Source organism: Candoia aspera, chromosome 17 (assembly GCF_035149785.1).
Source record: "Candoia aspera isolate rCanAsp1 chromosome 17, rCanAsp1.hap2, whole genome shotgun sequence".
NCBI lineage: Eukaryota > Metazoa > Chordata > Lepidosauria > Squamata > Boidae > Candoia > Candoia aspera.
Genome location: NC_086169.1, coordinates 4,459,665 through 4,487,242, shown reverse-complemented (window position 1 = coordinate 4,487,242; position 27,578 = coordinate 4,459,665). Strand labels below are relative to the sequence as shown.

General features: G+C 46.6%; 1 protein-coding gene and 3 non-coding genes across 4 annotated transcripts; all 4 read right to left on the bottom strand.

Moving 5' to 3' along the window:
• Positions 1–906: 906 nt before the first annotated feature.
• On the bottom strand, positions 907–975 carry LOC134506904 (small nucleolar RNA SNORD30). Its single transcript, XR_010068836.1, has one exon. It is a non-coding gene; the product is annotated as a small nucleolar RNA SNORD30 (small nucleolar RNA).
• A 2,376-nt stretch (positions 976–3,351) lies between these two features.
• On the bottom strand, positions 3,352–3,479 carry LOC134506906 (small nucleolar RNA SNORD22). Its single transcript, XR_010068838.1, has one exon. It is a non-coding gene; the product is annotated as a small nucleolar RNA SNORD22 (small nucleolar RNA).
• A 1,818-nt stretch (positions 3,480–5,297) lies between these two features.
• LOC134506915 (small nucleolar RNA SNORD26) lies at positions 5,298–5,369 on the bottom strand. The gene has a single exon (XR_010068845.1). It is a non-coding gene; the product is annotated as a small nucleolar RNA SNORD26 (small nucleolar RNA).
• An 11,741-nt stretch (positions 5,370–17,110) lies between these two features.
• TUT1 (terminal uridylyl transferase 1, U6 snRNA-specific) lies at positions 17,111–24,719 on the bottom strand. Its single transcript, XM_063316683.1, has 10 exons — positions 24,581–24,719; positions 22,842–23,032; positions 21,856–22,065; positions 21,618–21,732; positions 21,402–21,532; positions 20,970–21,202; positions 20,596–20,705; positions 19,582–19,704; positions 19,281–19,373; positions 17,111–18,224 (listed from the first exon to the last, which is right to left on the bottom strand). The coding sequence occupies exons 1-10, from the start codon at positions 24,672–24,674 to the stop codon at positions 17,134–17,136; spliced, it is 2,391 nt and encodes a 796-aa protein (XP_063172753.1). The 5' UTR covers positions 24,675–24,719; the 3' UTR covers positions 17,111–17,133.
• Positions 24,720–27,578: the final 2,859 nt, after the last annotated feature.

Below are 27,578 nucleotides of genomic sequence, written 5' to 3'. Positions count from 1 at the left end.
TACTGACCCACATAAAGGTGGTTAGGATATCTGGGCTTCAGGGAAATGGAACTCAAATCTGCTAACCAGAGATGGTTTGGAAGCTGCACCGGCCAAGCAGAGCCCAATGGATTCAAGCTCTCCCATAGATAAGACCAGGGGTCAGCATTTTATTTGTTTTCTGGAAAGGGCCAGATGCTGTCCTTTCCCAGCTGGCAGGTATGTGGCCAGGAGCACTGCAGCCATCACCACTGCCAGCCCGCCATCAAGGAAGCAATTAATAGGCCTCTACCATCCAGGATGCCTTGCCCCTCACCCCAGGAACTTGACTGAGGCCTGAGAATCCACATCCACCAGCCCACCCATTCTTAGCTCGTGGGCTGTACAAAAACAGCTGCCAGGCCAGATTTGGCCCACAGGCCCTAGTTTGCCAACCCCTGGATAAGCCTACACTGAGGTGTTTCTTACCCGTTCATTCCCCATCATGCATGAGCACACCATCACCAGCTTCTCCATTCTGTAGGAAATAAATTTATCATTAATGTATATTGATTACCAGCAAGGTAAAGTTCTGGGCATTATCGATAACGTCAAAGAACCCTGTTGTTAGCAGCAGAGCCTTCAAATTTAATTTAGAACCAGCCTTGAGGATTTGACATTCCCCGAAAAAGGAAAACACACAAATGAAATTGGTGTTACCCTGCTCGACTAAGGCATATTTTCACTCAAAATTTAGAGGCTGTAAACCAGTTTCTCAACCTTAGCAACTTTTAAGATGTGTGGACTTCAACTCCCAAAATTCTCCCAGAAAGTCGCCAAGGTCGAAACACTTTTCTTAGCAGACTCGAGAAAAGCATGTCAAAGACCAGAAAAAGATACGGGGCAGCAATTACTACCCAACCCCTCCGATTAGCCTTATTCCCAACTGATTCTCAGATTCCGCTTCTCAACAGCAAAATTCAGCCGAACGAGATTCCAGGAGAGCTCATCATGGCAGTGGGAATTGGGCAAATTGGTAAGAATAGTTTGGATTTACCAGCAAACTTACTTTGGAGACCCAGAAGCGGCAACCTTCCCTCATATTGCTCCAAGGAGGCTACTTCCACTTTAAAAGCTGCTGAAAGAAGTAATTTTGTTGTTTATTTGTCCAGTCGCTTCCGACTCTTCGTGACTTCGTGGCCAGCCCACGCCAGAGCGTCCTGTCGGTCGTCAACACCCCCAGCTCCCCCAGGGACGAGTCCGTCCCCTCCAGAATGTCATCCGTCCACCTTGCCCTTGGTCGGCCCCTCTTCCTTTTGCCCTCCACTCTCCCCAGCATCAGCATCCTCTGCAGGGTGTCCTGTCTTCTCATTATGTGGCCAAAGTATTTCAGTTTTGCCTTTCATATCATTCCCTCAAGTGAGCAGTCTGGCTTTATTTCCTGGAGGATGGACTGGTTTGATCTTCTGGCAGTCCAAGGCACCCTCAGAATTGTCCTCCAACACCACAGTTCCAAAGCATCCATCTTCCTTCTCTCAGCCTTCCTTACGGTCCAGCTCTCGCAGCCATACGTTACTACGGGGAACACCATTGCTTTAACTACACTGCGTGCACAATCGTTAGGCAGGTTGTATTTTTGAGGATGAATTTCATTACTGAACAACTACAGTGCTCTCGGTCAATCCAAAATGTTACGCCTCAAACCTGAATATTTAAGAAAGTAAAAGTGAGGTTTTGGCTTTTTTAGGAGCTTATCTGTGTGTGCACAATTATTGGGCAACTATTAGTGTGCATAGTCATTATGCAACTAAATGAAAAACGAAAATCCCCCCATCTCTCATTTATTTTCATCTGTTAAAGCGAGAATAATAAACAAACTCAAAATTTACAAATAAACATCAGTGGTATTTCAAACAAAAAATCAGTGACCAGTGTAGCCGCCCTTCTTTGCAAGAACAGTCATAAGCCTTCCATTCATGGAGTCTGTCAGTTTCTTGATCTGTTGACGATCAACTTTTTGCGCAGCAGCAACCACAGCCTCCCAGACACTGTTCAGAGAGGTGTACTGTTCTCCTTCACTGTACATCTCCCGTTTGAGAAGGGCCCACAAGTTCTCAATAGGGTTTAGGTCAGGTGAGGAAGGGGGCCATGTCATTATTCTTTCACCTTTGAGGCCTTTACTGGCTAGCCATGCGGTGGAGTACTTCGATGCATGCGACGGAGCATCGTCCTGCAGAAACATCACGGTCTTCTTGAAAGATGCAGACTTTTTCCTGTACCACTGCTTGAAGAAAGTGTCTTCTAAAAACCGGCAGTAGGTTTGGGAGTTGATTTTGAGTCCATCTTCAACCCGAAAAGGTCCAACTAGCTCATCTTTAATAACACCAGCCCATACCAGTACCCCACCTCCACCTTGCTGGTGTCTGAGTCGAAGTGGAGCTCCGTGCCCGTTACTGATCCAGCCACGGGCCCATCCATCCGGTCCGTCAACAGCCACTCTCATCTCATCGGTCCATAAAACCTTTGAAAAATCTGTCTTCAGATATTTCTTGGCCCAGTCTTGCCATTTCAACTTATGTGACTTGTTCAGCGGTGGTCGAGTTCCAGCCTTCCTTACCCTGGCCACGTCTCTGAGCACTGAACACCTTGTACTTCTGGGCACTCCAGGCAGGTTGCAGTTCTGGAACACGACAGCACTGGAGGATAATGGGTTCCTGGCAGCTTCACGTTCGACTCTTCTCAAATCTTTGGCAGTTAATTTGCGTCTTTTTTTCTCAACACGTTTCCTGCGACCCTGTTGACTATTTGCCACAAAATGTTTGATGGTTCTGTGGTCACGCCCCAATATCTTAGCAGTTTCAAGAGTGCTGCACCCCTCTGAAAGACTTGTTACAATTTTTGACTTTTCAGAGTCAGTCAAATCTCTTTTTTGGCCCATTTTGCCTGAGGAAAAGCAGCTGCCTAATAATTATGCACACCTTGATATAGGGTGTTGATCTCCTTAGGCCACACCCTCCCTCATTACACAAGTACACATCACCCGATATGCTTATATCCAATGAGCATTCAGGTTTATACAGCCTGGAGGTGGAAAATACGCATAAAAATGATATGGTCAAAATACTCACTTGCCTAATAATTGTGCACACAGTGTATGTGGGCCATTGTTGTCAGTGTGATGTCTCTGCTCTTAACTATTTTATCAAGATTTGTCCTTGCTATCCTCCCAAGAATTAAGTGTCTTCTGATTTCCTGGCTGCAGTCAACATCTGCAGTAATCTAAAGAAGAAGAAGAACGAAGTCAAAAGCAGAGTTGGGCTGTAGAAGCATTTCCTGGAGAAGAAAGCAATTAAAATGCTTGCAAGGCAACTGATCCCCAAATATCAGACTGAGGTCCCATCAGACAGCTCCTTCTGAAGCAGATCTTCCTCTTTTCCATCTGCTGGTGCCAGTGGGTTCAACCTTTGCAGGTTCTGGCCCCAAAGCAGACAGTAAGACGCAACAGGATTTCATCATTGGGACAACGATCCACCAAATTTCATAGACCCCGATCTCTCCATCCAACAAAGGGCAGGTCGCTTGCAGCCAAACTACTCACCGTTTGGCGCAAACTCTTTCAAGCACACAACTCCCGTTCTGGGAGACTACGGGCGGCCTGAAATGGAAACCAAAAAGGAAGTAAGTAACCACCCTCCCCGAAGTCTTGCGGAATTCTCAAATTCAAAGAGGCCACTCCACCTGAGCTCAGGCTGGGCCAGCGAGAAACTGATTGACAGCAAAGCAGGAAGTAGCTTAATTGAGGAAAAGCGTAATTCTTTCACCAGAACAGAACATGCAATTATTTCCGGGCCAAAGCTGTCACTTGGATTCAGCTTAAAATCAGAGTATCGTGGTGATGCCTTTCTTCTGATTCACCATTTTTATTCTACAGATAGTCCTCACTTAGCCACCATTCATTTAAGGACAGTTCAGACTTATGACGGTGCTGGAAAAACCAACTTACAACCTCTCCTCACACAACCATCGCAGTGTCCCTGCAGTCACATGATCATGATTTGGGAACTTGGCAACTGGTTTGGTATCACCGTTGCAGCATCCTGTGGTCATGTGATCGCCATTTTCAACCTTCCGGCTGATTTCTGGTAAGCAAAATCAACGGGGAACTGTGTGATTTGCTTAATGACTGCCACAAAAGGTCTTAAAATTGGGTCGTATTCGCTTAATGACCACTTCACAACCAAAATTCTGGTCCCTATTGTGGTCATTAAGTGAGGACTCCCTATATCCCATTCAAAGTTATAATGCAGTAGTCACTTGGGGGGCCCTCTGGTGCTCCCACCAAACGCTTGCAAAGAGGATACATGCTTTATATTCTTACAGAAGGCGGTTACTTAATAATTACCTTTGCATGGGCTGCTCCAAGCTAAACAGTATAGTATTAAAGACAAGCTGAGCCTTCTCCAAACTGGTGTGGGCTAGATACAGACCAAAATGCCCAGCCAGAATCCACCATTAATTCTTTAGAATACCCTTAAGCCATTTTATTAAAAAAAAAAAAAAAAAAATTGCTCCAGTATTGCTGCACTCACCTTTCTTTAAAATGGGTCTTTTTTTTCTCTGCGGGATATGAAGAAAAACCAAATTAGTAGAAGAAAAGCAAGCAAAACATTCACCTGATAGAAGTGTGGCAAAATCAGGGCTTTGGTAACTCAACTGCCATGCGACTGAAGTCGTCCAACAACACAGGTCATCATTTTGAGTGCCAAAATCAAGATTGCTTCTCCCAACCGACACACACCCTCCAAACTCACCGGTAAGAGCTCCATGGAGCAGGCCAGTCCCTGTTCAAGACCACATGCCCTGAAACAAAGACAATTTTAAGAAATTACACTTTTCATCCCCGAGCTTCTCTCTTCCTGCCTGAAATCAGGACTCTGCGTGTTCTCAGACGGTTAGCTGAACATCACCTGTAATCAGATATATGCTTGTCTGTTTTATACACATCACTGAACACGGGAAGGGGACTAAGCATCTTTGGTGACTAGCAACCAACATTGTTCCTGCCTTTTATTACACCTCTTAAGACTCTAAGCCAGAAGCTGACTAGAAAACAAACAGCAAAGTAAAACTGTGTTAAAATTATTTGAAATCGACACTCTGCACTTTTTAGTTACTTACATGTAATCCAGATACATCAATGCCCCTTGTACCTGCAAAACAAGCCACAGGGAAAATGAGTATGTATTTTCTATGCCATCTGAATCTCACAAAGCCGCTTAATTACACAATAATTTGGGGATCAGAGTTGCTCGATTCTGCTTTTTCAATTCCCTCCTGGGGCTACTCAGAACTGATGAGGTTTTCTCCACTGAAATCTCAGAGAGAGAGAGTTCCTGATTTCATCATAGTAGCATTTTTTTCCTACTTTCAACTGCTGCAGATAATCTCTAAGCCAAGGGTTCTCTTCTTGCATTGTTCAAATTTCAGACCAGCAGAACTGGTACGTAACATTTAAAATCCTTTTATTACGATCGCGAGTCGTCCTTATCTCATTCAAATGTTACACCCTGTGAGAGTGCGGGAACAATTACCCAAAAAGACACTCACTCGGTTCGCTGGCTCGAAGGAAGGAAGTTTATTTTCAACTTTGCAAAGCTGGGCCCCCAGGTTTGGATCTACTCGCAGGTAGATCAAAGTCCAGAGAGCCCCGATCAAAGCAGCTTCGGCATTTTTATTCCCTAGCTGCCGCCCCTCCCTTAGGAGGCTTGGCTTACAATCTTACTGAAGTTTTGTTTCTTGCTCAAGCAGCCGTTTCTTGTAAACCATCTGCTCTTAAGTTTCGTTAGTTGAAAAAAAAACTTCCCCCTCTGCCCACTTCCTTGAATTTGAAGTACAACCATCAGAATTCCCCTCTCACAACTCCCCCCCTTTCCTTTTCACGCCATTTAGCTTCAAATTCAGCTAACAAAAATGCGGCATCTTTTTCAGACTGTTCGTTCTGTTCTATTGGCCTATAATCTTTCCTCAATACCATCAACTGGACTGTATCTATCTGTCCTTTTACAAAATTTACTATTCTTTTTAGAATACAGGGCCCAACCGTAAGGAGTAACAACAATAGGACTAAAGGCCCTACCAGAGTGGAAATTAGGGTAGTTAGCCAAGGGGAGGTGTTAAACAGAGACTCGAACCATCCCTGTCTATCTTCCCTCTCTCTCTTCCTTGTGTTTAATCCCTCTCTTAGTTTGTTCATTGAGTCCTGTACGATTCCTGAATGGTCTGCATAAAAGCAACATTCCTCTTTTAAGGCCACACACAACCCTCCTTCTTGAAGAGTAGATCAAGCCCTCTTCTATTTTGAAGGACCACCTCTGATAAAGGAGTGATTTCTGCAAATGAGTGATGGAAGTCTCTCTACGTTCTAAGTCTTCGTCGATGGCATCTCTAAGTTGATTGTATTGAGAATACTGGGTTGTTATGGAAGCTATTCCAGTCCCAGCTCCTACCGTTCCTAATCCTACCAATAAAGCTACTGTAAGAGTGGAAATAGGTTCTCTCTTCCTTCTAGGTTTTTCCCTATATAATTGATACATCTCGTCCTCTGAATGATAATAAATCCTTGGTAAAATTTGAACCAATATACAAAATCCTGTCTCATTTACTACTTGCCCATGGGCACAAGTAGTTATACCCGTAGAACATGCCCACCATCCCCCTTCCGGAGGGATATAATACATTTCTCGCTGCAGTGTGGTGTTGGTGATATTACAGAATTGCTGGTAATTTTTCGGAACTCTCCCTATGCATGTTCCCTGACCGGTGATTGATTGAAGAGTTTGGCTGCCTTTCCCCCACCTACAATTCTGGTCGGACTCTGAGGTATTGTACTCGGCTCAGACCTATGCCCTCGTAATATGGGGGTTGTATGTTATAGCAGAACCAACATGCCTGTGTCATGTTGGGGTTTGACCGGTTTACCATCTTGAAGCTAGCCTCTATTGATTTCCAAAGGGTGTTCGGGGAGCCTCTCCGTTTGGACAGCAATGGCCGTGGTCCTGGATTAGGATTTGTTTCTCTTTTTTTGTTTGTTTTGTTACCATCCTCTGGGTCGGGGATATCTCACTTAGCACTGGATTGGGGCCTATCGCTGCTGGAGGAGTTAAAGCCAGTTGTACTTGTTTTATCGTAAAAATGTTCCCTTTATCTCGATATCCCCATCTCACTTTATCATACAACCTCACGCCCCAGGTAACTCCTGCCCCCCATTTATCATATTTTTTTCCTTGTTCTGTAAAGGTAATGGTCACGGGATTGCATTCCCCCTCTATTCTCGTTTCTTTCCTTTTCTTTTTACATTCGAGATCTTGAGCAACTCTCTTTACCTCAATAAGGTCATTCTTAAAAGGGGAATTCCACCCAATTTGTCCTGTGGACACACAATCCCAACTGGCACAAAAATAACTTTCGGCTCCTCCGCAAGTTTTTTTATGCTTTCTTTCCTTCACATGTCCGGGGCAGACATAAAATTCATGTTTCCTTATGAAATCGTCGCTCTCTGTGATCAAGAGGACTCTCCCTAGGTCAAATGTTAAGGTTGGAAACCACGTTCCCGGCGGGGCCCTCTGACTAGTCTGATTAACCACGTCTGAGTGGGTATCGGTTATTATCCAAGTTATGTTCTGAGGCTGGTGTTGATTTAAATTTGACTGCGGCGCCCCACCCACTGGAAATGCGACTACCAATCCCACCGCTACCATCACACTCTTGAGCACAGTCCCCATGATACGGTGCACAATCACTACAGTGAGAACAACAACAACAATCAGTAATGCAATTACAATTACAAAAAAGACACGTTTATCTTTTTAACTTTAAGCGCAAGGGTTCTCCAGGTACCACCCAACTGGTCCGCTCCTTCTCTGGTGCACCTTTAACTCGGCTGTAGTGGGTCCACCCTCCTTCCTTGGTTCAAATGGCTGTCTCTGTACTCAACAGCACCTGGAAAGGACCTTCCCAACTGGGCTGCAATTTTTCACTTTTCCAGGTTTTTATGAAGACCCAAGCGCCGGTCAAAAACGAGTGTTGAGATCCCAGTACAGGAGGGCATTGTGCCAACAGACCCTGTTTGTGGAGAGAAAGCAAAGAAGATGCCAGTGCCTGCAAATATTTTCTCAAAAACCAATCTTTGTATTCTGGGATCGGGTTTCCCAGCTGAGCTAAGTAGGGGCGCCCCATTAGCATTTCAAATGGGGATACACCCACGTCCTTACGGGGACAGGTACGCATCCTTAACAAAGCTAGTGGAAGGTTTTTAGTCCAGGGCAACCCATTTTCCAAGTACAATTTGGTGAGGTGTTTCTTTATTTCCCCATTCGCCCTTTCCACTAGACTCAGGATGCCAGGGCGTGTGGAACTCCCATCGCACCCCAACAGCTTCCATGACTCCCTGCAGCACCTTCTGGGTAAAATGAGTTCCTCGATCCGAGTCCAAGCTCTCAACCATCCCGTATCTAGGAATTATTTGTTCTAGCAAGACCTTTGTGACTCCAGCGGCAGTAGCCTTCCTGGTTGGAAAAGCCTCTACCCACCCCGTCAGATGGTCTTTTAGGACTAACAGATATTTCCACCCGTTTTTCTCTGGTAGTTCCGTATAATCGATCTGGACCCTTTGGAACGGCCAAGTGGCCAATGGTCGTCCTCCCGTTTCTTTTCGTTTTGCTGCCCATTTGTTCACTTTCAGACATATCAAACATTTCCAACACACACTATGACCAATAGTCCACATATTCAGACTCCAATAACTAGGCTTTACTGCCGCCACCAAGGCTTCAGTACCCCAGTGGGCTCCCTCATGCACTTTCTCTAAAATTCCCCTCATGACTTCTGGTGACACTACCTCAGCTCCCTCAGGGGTTCTCCAACCCTTAACTTGTTTTGTACATCCCTCCGCTTCTAACCTTTTTTGTTCTTTCTCACTTGGTTCCCAAATCGGTGCTTCGGGCTTTTCAAGCACCGGTATCAGGGCCATTTGGAACTCCGTTTGATTTGCGGCCTCCTTTGCCCATTTATCAGCCCACCGATTATCTTTTGCTTCCAGGCTCTATCCTCTTTGGTGTGCAGGGACATACACCACTGCCACCTGAGATGGTCCGTTTAGTGCCTCCAAAGTTTCCTCAACCTGTTCCACCTGCTTTCCGTCTGCCTTAATGAACCCACGTTCTTGCCAAATTTTTCCAAACGTGTGCACCACTCCCCAAGCATATTTGGAATCTGTCCAGATGGTCACATCCATCCCGCTTGCCAGTTTTAAGGCTCTGGTTAAGGCATATAATTCACACCGCTGGGCAGACCAGGCAGGGGAAAGGGGTCCTTTTTCAATTACTTGGCCATCCTGGGTTACAATGGCAAAGCCTGATTTTCGCTTTCCCTCTTCAACTTTACTTGATCCATCTATGAACCATCTCTCCCCTTCTGTCAGCGGAACCTCTTCTAGATCTGCCCGCACTTTAGTTTGTATGTTTACTAATGCGTGGCAGTCATGTTCCTCCGGTTCCCATTCCCCCCTTTTACCTGCCAAAAATTCAGCCGGGTTTAAATTTTTGTCCGTTCCTACCACCACAGTCGGATCTGTTCTCAACTGAGTTTCATATTTTAAGATGCGCCCCTCGTTCATCCAGGTAGTGGCAAGCTGACTTAGAAGAGAATTGATTTGATGGGGAGAGTGTACAATAATCGCCCCTCCAAATGTAAGCTTTTTGCTCTCTTTTACTAGTACCGCCGCTGCCGCTACCCCTTGAACACAGATCGGCCAACCCTGTGCCACCGGAACTAGGGTTTTGCTCAAAAATGCCACCGGGTGATATCGTCCCCCCTTTTTCTGTGTCAAGACTCCCACCGCCACTCCTTCGCTTACTGAGATATAGAGGTGGAAGGGGACCTTTAGGTTCGGCAAGGCCAGAACCGGTGCCGAGGTCAAAGACTGTTTTAGCTGATTCCACTGTTCCAATTCGTCTTCTTTCCATTCTGCCTTCTCCTCGGCTCCCTCCGTTAATTTCCCATGTAAGAATTTTGACAATACCATATATTGATCTATCCACAGTCTACAATATCCCAACATTCCCAATGCCCTGCGGACTTCCGTTTTTGTCCAAGGCGGTTGTAGTTCCATGGTCCCCTTAATTCTCTCGGGATCCAAGGCCCGAATTCCCTGAGAAATATGATGTCCCAAATATTTTACTTTTTGTTCCACAAATTGCAACTTCTCTTTTGACACCTTTAGGCCCTGTTCTTTTAACCAATTTAACAATTGAATCGACCTCTCAGTCACTTCGGTCCTCTTTTTCCCAGATAACAACAAATCATCTACATATTGGAGCAAAGTCACCCCTCCTCCCGACTCCTCGGTAAATTCTTGCAACTTTCTTTCCAAAGCTTGTCCGAACAACAACGGGCTTTCAGTGTATCCCTGGGGTAACACTGTCCACCTTAGTTGCCGGTTTCTCCCCGTTGTTGGATCCTTCCACTCATAGGCAAATAGTGACCGATTCCCCTCGTCCAACGGGCAAGACCAAAAGGCATCCTTTAGGTCGATGACCGTGAACCACCTGTCCTCAGTGGGGATCTGTCCTAGAATGGTATACGGGTCAGGCACCGTGGGGAATCGGGGCACCACTATTTCATTTATTTTCCTCAAATCCTGAACTAAGCGGTATTTCCCATCCTTCTTTGGTACCGCCAAAATAGGGGAGTTGAACAGGGACATAGTAGGTTCCAATAATCCCTGTTCCGAGAGAGTCAATGACAGGTTTTAGTCCCTCTCTTCCCTTTTTGCTCAAAGGGTATTGCGGGGTCCACAGTTTTGTGACCCCGGGTTTAACGGTTATTTGGATCGGAGGAATATCCATTTTGCTAATTCCCCCATTCTCGGGCCACACTCCTGGATCTATTCGGTCCTCCTCTGCCTCTGTGAGGGGACACATTTGAACCTCCTTGTTCCTATTCCATAATTCAAATCCAAAAACACTTAACAAGTCTCTGCCTAACAGATTAACGCCCGCTTGGGGCAAGTACAAGACATCCACAGATATCTGATAATCTCCCATTTCCAATTCTACTCCTTTCAAGACTTCAGCTAATTGCGGATTTCCACTTACTCCCACAACCCTTATGTTTTTACTTTGAGATTTCTCCCTCCCAGGCACCGGGTCGCAAATCGAAGTTCTTCCGGCACCCGTGTCCACCAGGAATGTCCGTTCCTGGCGGTCGGGACCCACTTTAATCTTTACCAGTGGCTCTCTGCGGGTCCCTCTTGGAGAGCCGGAACCTCCCTAATCTTCATATAGGGCGTATTTCTTCTCATCCCCACCTTTTCCTCCTCCTTTCCTTGTGAGGGGACGCTGGCGCGCAAAGTGTCCCTCCTTCCCACAGGCAAAACAGGTTCCCCGAATAGGCCGTCTGGGGCCCATCTCCTGCCTCCTGTTCTCATAACTATGCCTAGTATTGGTCCTGACCTGGTCTCTCTTATCCAATTCATTTTTGGTGGTCGCTCTTACCGCAGCCATCAACATCTGAGTCTTCTGTCTCCCTTTTACTGAGTCCCTATTTACAAACACTTGTCGGGCTTGCCTCAATAGGTCGGTAATTCCCAAGTCTGTCCAACCCTCAGCTTTCTGTATCTTCTTTTGAATGTCTGGCCAAGCCTTTGTGACAAATTGGACCTTCAACATTTGGTCGAAGGCCGGAGAGTCAGGGGCTATCCCGGAATACTTAATCAAACTCTCCCTAATTTTATTGCAAAAGTCTCCAGGCGACTCATCTTTCCCCTGAGTGACCTCAAAAGCCTTTGTCAAATTCTTCCCTTGGGGTATAGCAGTTTTTATACCTTCCACTATTATAGATTTTAGATCTCTCATATGGACCCGATGGGCTGCGTTATTAATATCCCAGTCCGGGTCGGCAGCTGGATATTTTACATCAGCTGCCACGCCATGGAGTCCTCCTCCCCCCCTTCTATCCCAAACTGCCATAGCACTTCTCCTTATCAATTCCCTTTCTTCTGGGGTAAAGAGATGTCCTAAAATAAACATTAGTTCCTGGTAGGTGTAATCTGCTGGCCCCAGGAACAATTCCAACTGTTCCGCCACTCCATGAGCGTCCTCATGGAGTTTAGGAAGGTTCTTTTTCAAATCTCGCAATGGCGCCCCTTGTTGATCCAGTCCGTTCGGGACCTCCCTCAGGGGAAAGGTCGAGACTGGTTGTTCTACTTCTCTAAAGGAACCTGCAGATTTGTTTTTTTCCTTCTCACACTTCCTTGTACAATATGCAGGTGGAGCCACCGGAATCGGCGAGGCCGGCAGTGGTGGATAAATTATTGGGACCGCTGCCGGCGGAGCCGGGGCTGTCGGTGGAGGGGACATAGAGTACAAATCGTCTTCACTACCTTCCTGATTTTTACTCACAAAAAGGCCAAGGGGGGGGGGGTCTGGTCCCTCCCAAGACACATGACACCATACTTCCACATAAGGAACCTGGTCCGTCAGACCATGTCCCACAATGTAATTCTTTAGTTGAGTGATCCAATATCCATCGGACATCCCATTTACGTTCCAAAAGTATGGACGCCCCGGGTCCACCAAGGGATATTTAGGCCACTGTTTTGTGCAGACTTATCATTTTTAACTTGTCCAATCCTCTGGTATACTTCTTTAGCCAAGGCATATTCCACTGGTTAATAACCTGTCCTAAGGGCACATCCGGATCTGGCCCTCTCGGGGTCCCAGACCCCAACCAGCCTCGGGGCTCCAACGCCGAGGCCTCCAGTCTCCTAGGTAGTTTACTCTGTCCTTTTCCCATGTTTGGTTGACCTCTCACTAGTCTCGTCCCGAAGGCTCCAGCCCATGCTGGATGCCAATTTTAAGCCCTCTCTCTCAGAACGAGATCTCATCAGACTCCCAGCGGACGCTGGCTATTTTTAAAGTCTGATTCCTCCTAAACCCGTCCCCAAGGGAACACTACAGCCGACCTGAGGCACCGGACTCTCACGGCTACCTACAGGAACTGCGACTGTTTAACCACCCACACGGTCCCAATTCAACCAACCACCCGACTGATCACACAGCCGGTTATTCTGAACAAGCACTCAACTATTCCAGCATCTCGTCAGAGCCTACAACTGGGTCATGCTCAACCGATCCCAGATCGGCGAGCCACCAACCTGTTTCTTCCTGTCCACTGCTCCAAACAGTCGGACGTTCCCGTTCCTTCTCTCGAGTCGTCCTTTTTGAAAGATGCCCGTGCCGGCGGTCCCGAGGGGAGACACTTCACCAATGGGAAGCAGTGGCCACTTACCCCCTCCTGGTCCCCTCGAGATCGGTCCTGGACTCCGGGCTCCTGGCTGGCTCGCCAATTGTCAGAGTGCGGGAACAATTACCCAAAAAGACACTCACTCGGTTCGCTGGCTCGAAGGAAGGAAGTTTATTTTCAACTTTGCAAAGCTGGGCCCCCAGGTTTGGATCTACTCGCAGGTAGATCAAAGTCCAGAGAGCCCCGATCAAAGCAGCTTCGGCATTTTTATTCCCTAGCTGCCGCCCCTTCCTTAGGAGGCTTGGCTTACAATCTTACTAAAGTTTTGTTTCTTGCTCAAGCAGCCGTTTCTTGTAAACCATCTGCTCTTAAGTTTCGTTAGTTGAAAAAAAAGCTTCCCCCTCTGCCCACTTCCTTGAATTTGAAGTACAACCATCAGAATTCCCCTCTCACACCCCCCCTTCCCAAATTAGCTCTTTTCCATTTTTTACAATCCTCCAATCTAATTTGGAATATTTATCAGTAACTGTGGCCAGCACTGACTTTGCAATCCATTAATTGGATGAATCAATTCTCCTTTCCTTTTGCTATTACAGCTGCTGGACAAAATAGCAGGATTTGGGCTGCCCAGGGAAGAAATGGAGATTTGCAAGGAATGCTGCTTTTTTATTAAAAAAAATATTCAAAACCAAGCGTTTCTATTAAAAAGCCTGTCTCACCTTGATAGCTGGGCTGCAGAATCTGACTGATTGCAAGCTGGAAAGAGAAATAAAATAAAAACCAGTTATAAGCACTATTTCACATCGATTTGAAGTTTGACCAAGCCGTGGACTGCACAAGGCAGGAGTCTTTTCAGAAAATAAAGTCATCCTCACAGGACATTTCAGAACAGGTCTGTGTTAATTTCATCACCAAAAGACTCCGCTTTATAAGAAGTTGGGCAGGGCTTGCAAATTGAAAACCAGCCAGCTCTTCCAACACTTCTTTTTGGATGCATTTTTTTAAAATGTGTTTTTAAAAATTTCCTAGCGTTTTAAAGGCGTTTGCAAAAATTAAGTAGGAATTAAGCATACCTCCCACTCAAACTCTGGCTATCTGCTGGCTTCAACTTGCATTTCCCCTTCCTTCTCCCAGGAAAAGTCTTATATACGCTTCATTATTAGCCACGGGGGCCAGGCTCGCAAGGGATCACGTGCAGCATTTCGACCTTCCCCAAGGAAGAGATCCTTTTGCACAGATCTCCCTTGCTTCCCGCGCTGGCTTTGCCCCCCACCCCAAACCGCGCTCCTTTTCCAACCCAGTGGATCCTAACTGCGCATAAAGGCGGAGGGGACAATCTGAAAGCGATTCCGCGAGTCGGTCCCGGCCTAACCTACCCGCAGGCCGAGGATGGCCCTGGATTAAGATCACCCACCTCAGGATCTCCCGCAATCCCTTCGCGAAAGGAGTAAGAGCCGGCTGCAAAAGGGTTAAATACTCAAGGGCCGCGGAGAACGATGGGAAGCGCTCCGCCCTCTCCAACGGCGTTGCGCAGAGCCTCTGCACTGAAGCCCGTAGGGCGCATGCGCCCTCCTTCGCGGAGGGTTGTGGGTAAGCGTGACTGTAGAGATAGTAAAAGAGGCTGGAATCCCACCGTCTTTTCCAAGCGGTGTTTCGAGAGATTTTGCTGTATGCTTGCCTACCTGCGCGTCATTCACGCACGCTCCCTGCTGCGGGGGATAGCGAAGGAGAAGACAACGCTACAGGCTTTGGAGAAAAATAATGGGCAATGGCAGCCATCGTTAAGCCATCTAGGCTGAAAAGCTTAGCGTTGTCCCGGAAGTTATTCTCTTTTAACTCTATGGTGCATATTTCCTGCAGCGCGGGAAAAAGGCGCGCGAATGGCCGGAGCAGTGCGCAAGCGCAATAGGGGAGCCCGCGCACGCGTGGTGGAAACGATGGCGGGTGGGAAGGGAGAGAGAACAGGAAGCGACGTTTCACGTCCTTTCCTGCAATCCCTCCCCCAAACGAGTGTCCCCGAACATGCGCAGAGTGCCCCCAAGCCCACGCGTAATGGCTTTTGGCGTCCTAGGAGACCGTCCTGGGTGGGATCCATGGATTCCAATGTCTCTCTTTAAAGCTGTGACCGTTCCACCAATCCTTATTACTATATTCACTTTATTCCACCCATTCTGTTTTCTAAATGAGTAATTGTTGCAAAAGTCACTCACCTGCTGGGGAGGGGGGGGGATACATAACCAAAAAGCCACAGATGAAAGAGGAGGAGAGAGCCGGCAACTGTCCTCCGTGGGAGAAGGCTCAGCACCAATTGCCCCGGAACAGGGAGGTGGGAAGGACATGGCTCCTACTTCCACCAACCAGAAAAGCAAAACTTAGTGGAGCGTTTGCGTGTATCTTGCTACCTTTCGGTGATCTTTTTTTTACTTTCCACAAAAACAAGCAGCAGACTCCTCCCCCCCCACACACACACACCGATGATGCTATCAAGCCTGGTAATAAAACATTTGCAGGAAAACCACCCCGAGTTACGCACGCTCTCCACAACTGGATGCTAGTTTGGTTCACACAGGATACCACTCTCTGTAGCTGAGGTTTGGTCATCAGACGTTGGCTTGTGCAAGCCAGTGTTTCTCAACCGTAGCCGCTTTAAGACGGGTGGGCTTCAACTCCCAGAATTCTCCAACCAGCATGTACACATGGCTGGCTGGAGAATTCTGGGAGTTGAAGTCCACCCGTCTTAAAGCGGCTAAGGTTGAGAAGCACTGGTATAAGCTGAAAGCCAACAGTAGGGCTCGTTCAACAAACCATGACCAACAATCCTGGTTTTGCATCATGGGTAGATATAGCCCAACTGTTTTCATTTCTCCCCCCCTGCTGATCTGTCAACGTGACTGTGATGATTTAGTGATTTTGAGTGAATGGGAAGATTAAATCAAGGCATCTTGATTCATAGCCATTAGTAGTAGACGGGAAGAAACATGGCATATGCTCCATTTACCCCTTTAATCTAGACCGGCTTGCACTATAAAGGAAATCTGGTTGAATCATTCAATCCTTACAGCATGTAGGATTTTGGGAAGTCTATTTGTCACTACCTAAGTTGCCCTGCATTGCCATGGATTTTGGAGAAAAGAGAACAACATGTGTGTAACATCTGGACCTGAAGATGGACAGACTTTAACCACCAACATCACAGATGATGTTGGACACAGAAAGAAAACGCCTAATTACTCCATAAAATTCACTGTCAGGTTAAGGTTTTTAAGGAACAAGCAAATCTGTACCACAATGATGTTTTGGCTAGTGATGACAGAAAACACTTTATAGGTAGTTCTTGACTTACGACTGTTCAATTATGGTCCGAAGTTACAACGGTCTCAGAATGGGTGCTTTATGGCCTGTGAAGCACTTCTGAGCTATGCGAACCGTTGCACTACCCCTCCACAGTCACATGATTGCATTTTGGGCGCTTGGCTCACATTTATGACCAGTTGCAGCATCCTGCGATCACATGACCCCATTTTGTGTGGTTGTTTTGCCGTTTTCCGGCAAAAAATGTGCATTGGCCTAGCTGGGTTCGCTTAACAACTGCCATAAAAATGGTTGTAAGATCAGGTCTGGTCACATGGTGGACTTACAACCACGATGACTTCTGATGGAAATTCTAGTCTCAACTGTGGTTGTAAGACAAGGACTACCTGCTGTCCTCAGTTTATTGGCACTGAAGTTGATTGGTAACTTTTGCCAAGAGTTTAGCAATCAGATCAACTGAAGACGCAAAGGAAACAGGTTACAATTTTTCCCTCCGTTCTTTTTATTCTCACCAGCAGCAAGAACGGAAAACGTGACATAAATACAAAATTCTGTCATGGTCTAGCGGAGCTCAAATGTTATCCCTTGAGAAGGGTTACCTTCTGGAGTATGTAGGCCTGAAGACTTGGTCGTCAGGTACCGCTCTACCATTTGGGGCAGAAAACCTTGCAGGAAATGAAAAAAATCTTGGAAAACAGCCCCTTGTTCAGGGACCGGGGCGAAGCTCAGGCTGACATGTGTATCTTGTTCCCCGGAACCACCATCCTGGGTTCTGGCACAAACTGTGAATCGAAACAGAGGGTCAACGGGCCTCGTTTCCCCATCCTGTTGAGAAATGGCCTCCGATACTTTTGCCTCCAGCTCCAGGGGATCTACTGTCTGTTTGGGATCCGGTTCCGGGCTGCAAAACCGTCGCCGGACACGGCGCCTTCCTAGCCAGACACGGTGCCAGACGGTACAGCTCCAGATCACGCTTTCCGTGGTGGGAAGGGAGGTATCAGCCCGGGGTTTCTTAGCCGGAGGAGATGCCCCTCCCTCTTCCATGTCTAGAGAACGTTTGGAACCCACTGACCATTGGTCGGCTTTTGTTCTCAGTTGTTCCTCCTCTTGATCGCTCCCGGCGGCTTCCCACTCTTCCCCGGGCCCTTGTGGTTTCTCTGAGCAGCTGCATTTCAAGACGTGCTCCAGGACAAATGAGACACCTGCACGCACTCTCTGAAACCAGAGCTGGTGGAAATCCCTACTCTGGGGCAGCTGCTCATGGGAACAGAGAGACTGTGACGCCGGCGTCCAGGGGAGGCTGATGACAAGCCGTTCAGCCGCTTGGGGGCCCCCGGGCTGGAACAGCCGGACCAGCCCCCAGATCTTGCCCTTGCTGGATTTATGCTGGTATTGCAAGCTCCGGCAGTATTTTGCAGCGTTGTGGCAACAGCGCTGGAAAAGCAGAGCTGTCTTCTCGTTGACGTTCGCTGCTACGTTGTGGCTCAGCTCGAAAGGGTCCTGGAGGTTGATGGGGCCCACCTTGAACTTCCTACCTGCTTCGGATAACAGGAAATCGGAGAGAGGCAAAGAGCGGCCCTCCCCGAGGGAGATTGCACAGCCGGCAAAACTGCAGCTTTCGAAGACGTGAAAGAACTCTGCCAGAAGGGAGCCTGGAAGGAAGCGATTAAGCAAGCATCAGTAACTGGGTTAGGGCTGAGCTCTGATTTGGAGTTTGTATAGCATTGTGCGCTGCGATTCAGAATTGATGGCTTAGCCTTCGGAGTGCGCACAGCAATTTAATTATGGCTTGTTAAGCCCCTTGTGGCTTGTGGTGTGTGAAACAGCTTACGGGGGGCCCAAAGGACGCGAGCAAGATTGTGCGAGCCTATGCAGGTCAAGCACGCTTATGAGTCACATTTGCACCCATTGTCCTATCTGGAGAAAAGCTGGTTTTTACAGGTGTGTAGGAGAAACTGATGATGTGAGCTGGGCTATTTAATCACAACTGAAGCTGAAAAGGTACTTCTGAATAGGTTTGGGCAAACTGCCTACCTGTTGGCACCTCCCGAATGAAGCTGTGCCTGTCTGTGGGCTCTGCAATCCCAGGAAAATACATGTTTAAAAAGCACCGATGGGGAGAAAGAAGATCCTTAAAGCAGGCATGAGGACACCGTTCACACTTCTGTAACATAAATCCCTACAAGTAGTCCTCGACTTATGACAATTGGGAACTCCCATTGCTAAGCGAGGTGGTCATGAAGTGAATCACGCCCGATTTTACAACCTTTTTTGTTGTGGTCGTTAAGCAAATCACTGCAGCTGTTAAGTGAATCATGTGGTTGTTAAGCAAATCTGGCTTCGCCATTGACTTTGCTTGTCAGAAGCCGGCTGGGAAGGTCACAAATGGCGATCATGTGACCCCTGGACACAGCAACTGTTGTAAATACATGCCAGTTGCCAAGCACCTAAATTTTGATCACGTGACCACAGGGACGCTCCAATGGTCATAAGTGCGAGGACCAGTCGTAAGTCACCTTTTTCAGCGATTTGTAACTTCGAACAGTCTCTAAATGAATGGTTGTTAGTCAAGGACTATCTGTATTTTCCAGGTTTTGCACAAAACATGCCAAGGAATGTTTGAACATGCCAAGGAGTGTTCCAGCCCTCAGCTGCCTACAGTATTTAAAAAACAGCTGCAACTTGAAAGCTCTTTTATAGCAACTCACAACGGCTCTCTGGGTTCCCGCTGGGCTTCAGCGAGGCTGGATCTTTAGGGAAAGTGCAGTCCCAACCATCCACCAAGGTCAGTTCCCCATCATCTGGGAAGAAAGGAGAAGAGGTTGGAAAGGGTGAAAAATCCATCCGCAAAGACCCAGTCAGAATCTTTGACCCGATTCTGGCTTGGCTTGGCTTTCTTCAGTATGACACCATTAACACAAAAAGAAATCCAGGAAGGGTGAGGCCTCAGTGGAAGCAAATGCGTTCTCAATCTCAAGGCAAGAGATTTGCACGGGTGGCGATATTAACCTGAGAGATCCTTCAGCTGCGCGACCGTTGGTAACACGGGGGGGCTGCGTGTCTGCAGGAAGAACAGCACCAGCAAGGTCAGGGCGTAGTTATTGAAAAGGGGACCCCCACCAAAAGGATTCCCTGCAACAAAAGAAAGGGGGAGGATTAGGAGAAAAAGAAGGGCCAATTATCCCTCAAGCAGTCTTGCCAGGCCTTTTGCAGCCAAGAACTTGGTTCTGATTTCCTCCTAGCTCAGGGGAATGTATTCGGGGGAGGGAAGTTACATCCCATTGTAACTTCCTTCCCCCAAAATCCATCTGGCAGTATCTCCCTTTCACACAAAGGTCCCTGCTTGAATTCTGTCATCTTGGGTTCAAATGAACCACACAGGAGTTAATAGGAAGGAACCCTCTCTACGCAAGATTCTTGGGTGTCATTACAAGCAGTCCTCACTTAACGACCAAAACTGGGACCAGAATTTCAGTTGCTAAGTGAAGCGGTCATTAAGTGAATCTGACTCGATTTTACAGCCTTTTTTGCGGTGGTCATTAAACCAATCACCATGGTTGTTAAGCAAACCAAATCACACAGCTCACCATGGATTTTGCTCGTCAGAAGCCGGCTGGGAAGGTTGAAAATTGTGACCATGTGACCACGGAACACTGCGACGGTCATAAATGCAAACCAGTTGCCAAGTGCCCAAATCGTGATCATGTGACCGCGGAGACACTGCGATGGCTGTAAGTGTGAGGAGCGGTTGTAACTCAGTTTTTTCAGCACCGTCGTAAGTCCGAACCGTCACTAAACAAATGGTTGTTAAGCAAGGACTACCTGTAGTATTCAGTCCAATCCACTCTCACTTCAGGATGGATGGCATCTGTCCCTATGTTTGTCTACTGTTATTACATCAGCTTATTTATGCTCCTGCATCTGCCACTACCCCACTCCAATTGTGCCCCCAAAGGAGGGTGTTTCGATTCTTCCTGCTGCCACACCCCTCTTCCACCGAGCCAGCCAGTTTTTTCATCTTACCTGCCAAAGCTTGCTGCTTTGCCCAATAGCGCACTGCGTAGACCAAAGGCCGCACTCGTTCATCCGCTTCCGTGCAAAACTGCAGGAAGCGTGTGTTGCACAGGGCCAGCCTGCCAAGGTGAAGAAACCGGGGCATAAAATCAGGATATTCTACACAGAGTTACAGCCGCTTCCTGCAACTTTCTCAACTGCCCCTTGAAGTCCTAAACTCAAGTTTCCTCACTCTTCGTTCAGCTCCCTCATCACTAGATCAAACTGGCGGTCTGCAGTGATCCAGAGCCTAAGCGTGCCGAAACTTCTGGTTCAATAATCTGCCGGATGGGCCGGGTTCTTACTGAGTAGCAAGCACTGCTCCCGAGACACTAAATCCATACTTGTTGTTTATGGAGATGTCACCCCGCAAGCCGGATTCCTTGTGGCAAAACTTGACAACTGGGCGGCGGGCAGTGGACACCACCTGGACGTGATGGACTCCGGGGACACACTTCTGTAGCACAGTGGCCACCAGCTCCAGGACTTCAGGCACCGTGGCTGTGACCAGGTCAATATCAGTCAAGATCGAATCTTCCGACCGAGATTCCATTTCAGGAGACGCTTCTTCCTCTGCCTGAACAAGAAAACGAAGGGGGGCTGGATCAAGCCATCTCAGGCAGAGCTGAACCAGGGACACAACCTACTCACCTCCACGCAGCGTGATTGGCAGTGGTCCTGCAGAATTTAAGGAATCTTTCCCGGCCCTAACAGGAGAGGCACGGAGCAAGCGAACATCTCCATTTGACAGAGATACAGCCCAGCCGCATCCTCACCTGTGGCTTGCCTGCAACCCTGGCAGACGCCTGGAAGCTTTTCGTCTTCTCTAGGTCCAGGAACAAATCCAGGTCGCATCCAGAGATGCTGAAGCCATTCACGGAAGAACCGAAGGGAAGGATGGCCGATTCTGCATGTTTGGGAGAAGGACCCATTGTAAACTGAGGCACATTAAGAGCATCTGATCGAAGCAGATGGCAAAAACTGCATTTCACCTGGGAAGAATTCGGAGAACACCTCCTGGAAAAGCTTGACCACCAAGTCTCGAAGACGCCGCTCAGTCTCGGAAAATTCAAAGAGTTGCACAACTAGGGACATCTGGGCATCCACCTGCAGAAAAAAGTGGACCGTAACATGGCTCAGATGAAGTTCCTTCTCCAACCAGCCGCGTCTGGAGATTCCTCAGTACATTCCCTACGAACCTCTTCGAAGGCCCCCCCCAGAGAAACTCACATCATCCACCTGGCACAGATTCTGTGCCAGCTTCTCGGGGCTCAGCTGCTCCCTCCTGGCTGCCCCTTGTTTCCTCGGGGGGGTGTATCTGAAATCTTTCTTCTCTCGAGGCTTGACCCGCAGTTTCTGGCCCCCCAGACTATGTTGGGGCTGTGACAATACTTTCTGGAGAATCTCCTCATCCTGCAGTTCCACAATTGCATAGACCCCCTGCAGAAAAAGGAAAGGAGCATTAAGCTTGTAAACGGTGCCCACAACGTCTTTTTTCGGCTTGCCCACTCAATCAAAAGATACAGCCAATCGCAAGGAGCAGGGAGGGATCCTCAGCATCTGTAAATCCTCCACACTTGTTCAATCTTGGCAGTTAGCATCTTAAAAGCAAGATGGTGCTTATCTGAATGCACCAGCATTCAAAATGTGCTATGCGAACATCACAACGCACTAGCAGGATTATTCTGGCGGTGAAATTATTCCTAAACGTGCAGCAGATCCTGCGGATGCTTAGTGAAATGTTTGCTCTGCTTATTGAAAAGAAGCTTCACGTAATTAAGGGGACAGTTTTTCCTATCTATAGTAAATCTAGTGAAATTAATCATAGTAAAACGTCCCAGGGAAATCCCAAAAAGATCTATTCAGAAGTTCTACTGAGTTCACTTGTCCTCGTAAACTAGAATAGGATTGTAGTCTCAGCAGCCCTGAATGTTAGGAATATCTTTTTAAATACAGGGTTAAGACCTATGAAAGCCCCTAAAATTTAAAAACCACCATAGTGAAACGGTATCGCTTTCTGTAAAATTGCTTTTAAAAATACTGAATGTAGTTTTTCATATCTTTAGTCTTCCTCCATTTTTCAGAAGGAACATGAAATTTAATGAAGGATTTTTCATTTTTGATAAATAGAGGCATCATTCTATAAAGATTTACTCTGCCGCTGTTACAACTGAGTTCTACTTTATTCTATGCAGTTGGACAGGCAACAAGTTCACCTTATCTTTATCCATCACCACATTGAGCACCTTCCCATAGGTCTGGAAATAGTTGCTCAGCTCCAAAGCCGTTGTCCCTTTGTGGAAGCCACTAACAAAAACACTGCGGAGCTCCTGAGACTGGCGGACGCTACGAAGGTTTTCCAGGCGCTGGTGTTTCTTCCCGCGCAGATGATCATCCAGGCTGGGTTCTGAAGCATCAAAGCAACAATATTCAATTGCAATTTGGGGTAGGGACTTTCTACAAACCACAAGGAAAATCTTTCACTGAGCAAAAGACAATTACTCCAAGCTTGTACAAACTTTTAACTCTTCTCAGAAAGTTAAAACAAAAAACAAAAAACTTTGCATCAGAGTCTGAGCTTCTACCTCAGCTCACTGCATTTTAAGCTATTTTGTATTATATTATTTTATACTTGCAGGAAACAGTTCAGATAACTATTTCAGATAATGTTCTCCATCTCCAGCCCAATTTAAGTCAGAAAGGTAGCATCAAAAAAAAAATCATGGAACCAGACAAATGCATGAGCTGCCTTCTACAGCCTTAAAAAAGAGAGCCAGTGTGGTGTCGTGGTTCAGGCACCAGGCTAGAAACCGGGAGACCATGAGTTCTAGTCCTGCCTTAGGCACAAAGCCAGCTGGGTGACCTTGGGCCAGCCACCCTCTCCCAGCCCTATGAAGGAGGCAATGGCAAACCACTTCTGAAAAATCTTGCCAAGAAAACTGCAGGGACTTGTCCAGGCAGTCTCCAAGAATTGGACATGACTGAACGGATTAAAAAAAAAGCCTCAAAAAACCTATGCTAAATCAGACCTGGTTAGTGCTTCTGTGAAAGACAACCAAGAAATCCCAGGATTGTAGGCTAGGCTGGGAAGCTGAACAACCAGCCAGGAAGAGACTCCCAACCATTTTTTTTCCTTATTGGTGGCAGGAAAACTTAGCAGATGCACCCAGGTGGTCCCCAAAGGTCTGATGTATAAATTCAGAATTTTAGTGCCTCTGAGTTGCTGGGAGTTGGGCAGCATATAAATTTTATTTATTTAATTTGTATCCCGCCTTTATTATTTCTATAAATAACTCAAGGCGGCAAATATACCTAATACTCCTTCCTCCTCCTGTTTTCCCCACAACAAATTTCATGAATCCTCATCATCGTTGTTATTGTTATTTATTTATTTTTCGATTTTTTATCACTGCCCATCTCCCCAAAAGGGGGACTCCGGACGGTTGACAAAATTATTGTTATTACAGTATAGTGTGGCAGTGACCCTCATAATTTCAGCCAGCTATTTTGGGGGTGCGGGGAGGGTCTCCATCTGTCCCAAATGCAGTTTGCAGGGCCGGACCCCCAAGGCCTTTCCTAAAGTTCCTCTCTGGCTGCAAAGTTGTGCGAAGCAGAAGAAATAAGGGAGGAGGCAGGGGAGTTAAAAACGGCGCCGCATTCAGAGCAAAACCCAAACGGTTTTTAAAGCTCAGGCTTTCAAAAAAAGAAAGGAAGAAAGAAAGGAAGAAAGGAAGAAAGAAAGAAAGAAAGAGAACAAGAGTGCTTCTGACCATGGGCAGAGTGCACTCTTGTTCCTTTTTTTCCCTTTCTTCTCTATCCTTAGCCACACCCCGTCCCGTTTTCACCCGGTCAGAACTCGCCACGTGCAACCCCCAGCCCTAAAATCTTGATTTTATGACTTTATTTGGGGACTATTCTATCATGAGGCCCCTTCTCGACCTTTGACCCCACTCACTGTTGGCTACCGTCACGTGACAGAGCCGGCACCGAAAGCCCCCGCGGGGCAGAGAGTCGACATCGCCCCGCGTTCCCGCTCCCTCCACCTCCATGGCCGGAAGCTGGTCAGCCTTCACGGAAGCTCCGCTCTAACCAAACCGCCACTCTATCTTTATCGATCTTTATGGTTCCGCCGGAAAAAAAGCCGAAGCCGCCGGACGTGGCTTTGGAATGTATCACGTGACATCCGTATGTTACATCAAGGTCATAGAGATAGGAGGTAACCTATGTATCTGACCTAACTTCCGGTTCCCATACGAAGTTTCTCCTTTGCGTGTCAGAGGCGTGAATCTAAGCGCAGGAAGAGAGTTGATTGAGTACCTTCATCTCTCCATAGAGGTAGAAAAAGAATCGAAGTTCTTGTAAGGCCGCAGCTTCCGTAAATTAGCACGCTTTTCGCGAAACACTTCCGGGTTGAAAGTGAACTCGCGTTTCCATGCGTATTTATTATTAAATGTAGAGCCTGCTTTTCTGTTCGTTGCAATACTCCGTAGCTTACAGCAATAAAAGATACCAAATAAAAGAAAATAAGTTTCCAATGCCAGATTTAGGAAAGCTTTGCCATAGAAGCGAAAAAGTTGCTTTTCTGACTTTTCCCAAAAGATCAGGCTTTTAAACTGATTCACCTTTCTCCCTTATTTTTGACCACTAGTTGCCCTCAGTCGTTTTTTTCACAGGGTTGTTGTGGGGAAAATAGGAAGAGGAAGGAGGATTAGGCATGTTCCCTGCCTTGAGTTATTTATAAAAATAATAAAGGGATAGAAAAACATACATCTCTTCTTTAAGAGAAAGAAATTGCTCCTAAGCAGCAACTGTACAGCTTCTTACAAACCAGAAACTGAACTCACGCTCTGCTCTTCATTCCTGCCCAGTCTGACACCAACAATCAAATCTTGATTTGGATAAACAAGCATTAAAAGCTTCCGGGTTTTTTAGCTAGAGAATTTTGAAGGCACCTGGTGAGCAGTCTCAGCTGATGCAAATCTGAGGGAATCAAGCCATTCTGCCCTAATATTAGGCATGAAATAGTCCATGGGGCCTGAGTCACAAACTATGGAGCAGGTCACAGCTGTAAACAAAGGGAGAATTGCTGGTATCCTATAAACCAGGATTTCTCAGCCAGGGTTCCATGGCACCCTCGGCTCCTGCGAGAGGTCCCTAGGGGTTCCCTGGGAGATCACGATTTATTTAAAGGATTATTTTAAATTCAGGCAACTTCACATTAAAGAGGTAAGTTTCAGACTTTATTTTTAGTTTAAGAACACTGTGAAGGCATACAGACAGGCCCACAGGAAACACATAAAACAATTTTGTCACTTCCGGCCTGCATTTGAGCCTGAATGGGCAGGGGTTCCCCAAGGCCTGAAAAATATCTCAAGGGTTCCTCCAGGGTCAAAAGGTTGAGAAAGGCTGCTATAAAGTGAAATGACAGAACTCCCAAATATACTATTTTAACAGGAATTACTGTTAAGGAACAAGCTATAAATGTATTGGATTCAACTTGATTTAGCCTTCCTTGCTTCAGGCTTTGCAAAAGGAAACAGGCACACAGGAAGTTCATTTCTAAGCCACACTCAGAGCAAAGAATGCTGAAGGAGCTGTTGCACTCTCCTTTATATACAAATCCCATGGCTCAAAAATCCACCAATGGGAAGTTGACTCAGAAAAAAACTCTTGCAGGCATTGGCCTCTTGGTGAACTTCTAAGCCAATGAAATGGCTGGACAAAAGGCCAATAAAAAGGGTCCCCAAATTGTGCCACCAATCAGCTGAGAACAGGCTTGGAGGAAAAACTATGAAAGGGCCCTGACAGCATGGCACTGAGTTAGAAGTGCTGAAAAGGTGTCAAAATTTGCTCATGGGGAAGAAAGATTTGTTGGTCTCTGAAGGGCAGAGAGAAGTAGAGAAGGCTGAGAACAGATCAAGTTTCTCCCTAAATTGAAGATCTAATTCTGCCCCACTTATACTGTAAAGAAACCTGCTTTCCTCATTTGATTTCTTATTCATTTATTTATGTTCTATCCCTTTATTCTTTTTATAAATAACTCAAGGCGGTGAACATACCTAATACTCCTTCCTCCTATTTTCCCCACATGTGTTCATGCAGTTATGAGATGTGCTCAGCAGAAAAAGATTTCCTAATTCCATAAATCTAAGCCAAAATCAAAACTATCCTCATTAATTCACAAAAACAAACCTAAATGTACTTTTATCTCATCCAAGCAGGTATAATACTAATCTCCAGTAGTTCTGCATCAATGCCCAGAGATAATCACCCAGCAGTTCCTTGTGTTAAGCTTTCCTATGTAGAATTTTATTTATAAACATTGCCAGGTTTAAATCTGTAAATCGGCACAGATCCGGCAAAAAATAGGCTAAATTTTTGATCCGTAAACTTACTTCTTCTTTAACTCCTGGCCTGAGTGTGCAGTTTGAAGGGCATCCCGTCCCAAAACAATCCAACTGGTACAATCTAGGGAGAAATTGATTGGGAAAGAGGGAACGGTACCTCTTTTGTTGTAAAATTTTGAGAAGGGCAGTGACTAACTTTAAATATAAATGAAATGCTCCATTTTAACTCATACAGATTGGAAGAGCAGCCAGCAGAGATGAGAAGCGTTCAAACGCTGCCATTTCTCCCCAAGCAAATAATATTTGTCCATCCAGAAATGAGCTGGGCCAGTGCTAAAAACTGGATTCCAGGAAAACCGCACGCTTTCCCCCCATTGCTCCCAGCTGCTTTCCGAACCGGAATGGCTTCATTCCCTCCCTTGTTCCCAAGATGAAGCAAAGTTAAGGAAAAGAGTGAGCTGAAGGTAATTTTTAAGAGGAGGAACTAAACGCACATGCTGAGAAATGCATACAGAAGTTTTAGTGCGTGGCGCAGTTTCGCAACCTTGGCAAGTTTAAGATTTCCATTTAAAATTTAAAATTTAAAGTTTAAGATTTCAATTTAAA